This window comes from Cyphomyrmex costatus, unplaced genomic scaffold (assembly GCF_001594065.2).
Source record: "Cyphomyrmex costatus isolate MS0001 unplaced genomic scaffold, Ccosl1.0 scaffold44, whole genome shotgun sequence".
NCBI lineage: Eukaryota > Metazoa > Arthropoda > Insecta > Hymenoptera > Formicidae > Cyphomyrmex > Cyphomyrmex costatus.
Window position 1 is genome coordinate 33720 of NW_017278641.1, and position 1555 is coordinate 35274.

The 1555-nt window shown below is 38.6% G+C and overlaps 1 protein-coding gene across 1 annotated transcript; it reads left to right on the top strand.

Moving 5' to 3' along the window:
- Positions 1 to 21: 21 nt before the first annotated feature.
- Positions 22 to 984, top strand: LOC108777489 (uncharacterized). The gene has a single exon (XM_018544402.1). It carries the CDS (start codon positions 22 to 24, stop codon positions 982 to 984), a length of 963 nt encoding a protein of 320 aa, XP_018399904.1.
- The last annotated feature ends 571 nt before the right edge of the window (positions 985 to 1555 follow it).

The window sequence follows — 1555 nt, forward strand, 5'->3', positions numbered from 1 at the left end:
CCTAGTACCTCACAGGTTATCATGAGTGATCTTCCGAATACTCGAGTAACTCCGTCACATCCTTTCACACATACTGGCTTAGACTTCGGCGGTCCATTTGTTGTGAGGGAACATAAGCGTCGTAATGCAAGGCTACTTAAGGTATATATATGCATTTTCATATGCTTTTCCACCAAGGCAGTGCACATAGAATTGGTGGCTGACTTATCATCAGAGGCTTTCCTAGCTTCATTTAAACGATTCATGGCGCGAAGAGGCAGGGTCGCATGCCTGTATTCGGACAATGGGACGAATTTTGTGGGAGCAGCTAGAGAACTTAACGACTTGCATGAGATGTTTGCGAAGGAACAAGTACAGCGAAAATTAAATGACTTCTTTGTAGAAGCACAAATTCAGTGGCAAAACATACCTCCTAATGCTCCGCACTTTGGAGGTCTTTGGGAGGCAGCTATCAAGTCTGCCAAGTATCATATGAAAAGAATTATAGGCAATGCTTCTCTTAATTATGACGAAATGTCAACAGCAATCACTGAGATTGAGGCTATTTTAAATTCACGTCCTGTAAGTCCAATGTCAAACGATCCAAATGATGTTCAAGCGTTAACACCTGGACATTTTCTTATTGGTAAACCATTAAATAGCTATAGTCATCCGAGTCTAGAAGACATTCAGATAAATCGTTTAAGCCGATGGCAATTGGTAGAAAGATTACGCCAACATTTTTGGCAACGGTGGCATGTTGAATATCTCAACAATTTACAAGGTCGAAGTAAATGGATGAGTAATAAAGGCCAACCTCTTAAAGTTGGACAACTGGTTGTAATTCAACAACCAGGGCTGGCACCCTTGCAATGGTTAATGGGACGTGTGTTGAGTATATACAGAAGTTCTGACAATAAGATTCGATCAGCTGAAATTAAAACTAGTAATAGCATAATTACTCGCCCATTGACTCGACTAGCGATATTACCGATAGACGTTTAAGTATCATATAATGTTCAGCTAATTATATTTATGTTATTATCCATACTATATGTTTTTATTAATCGACGAACTGTTCTTAATTTCAATTTAATTATAAGTTTAATCACAAGTATTTCTATATCATTTGTAATACCATAATCAACCATTTGCTTATTAGCGTCATTTAATATGTCTGTTAATTTTCGATTGAAACTAAGAGGTTTCAAGGGAGACAGTGTTAGGGATTCTAAGTTTTTTGAATTTGCGATTGCCACCTCTTTAGCGCACGCCCCTGCGTTCAGCTTCCCAAGCAAGATCTAGTGTGGCGCTTGTTGTATGGCGCTGTTGTATTGGCGCTGAGGTGTATTGGGTAGCGTCGGTTTTTGTTGGCGCCAGAATTTTCTCGTTCTCTGAAGGATGAACATCATCCTAAGTTGCGTACATTAATACATAATTTTGTATGCCTTATTTGTGAGCAAATATATCAAATTTCAAACTTGTGATGTGTGTCATCATTGGAATAAAATAACTAGCGGATACTCATATTGCATGATATCCCAGAACCGACAATTTGATCGGCAACAATTAACAT

Bases quoted from the DNA above. Each gene is read 5' to 3' on its own strand.
- LOC108777489 (XM_018544402.1), top strand. From the start codon at position 22: ATGAGTGATCTTCCGAATACTCGAGTAACTCCGTCACATCCTTTCACA.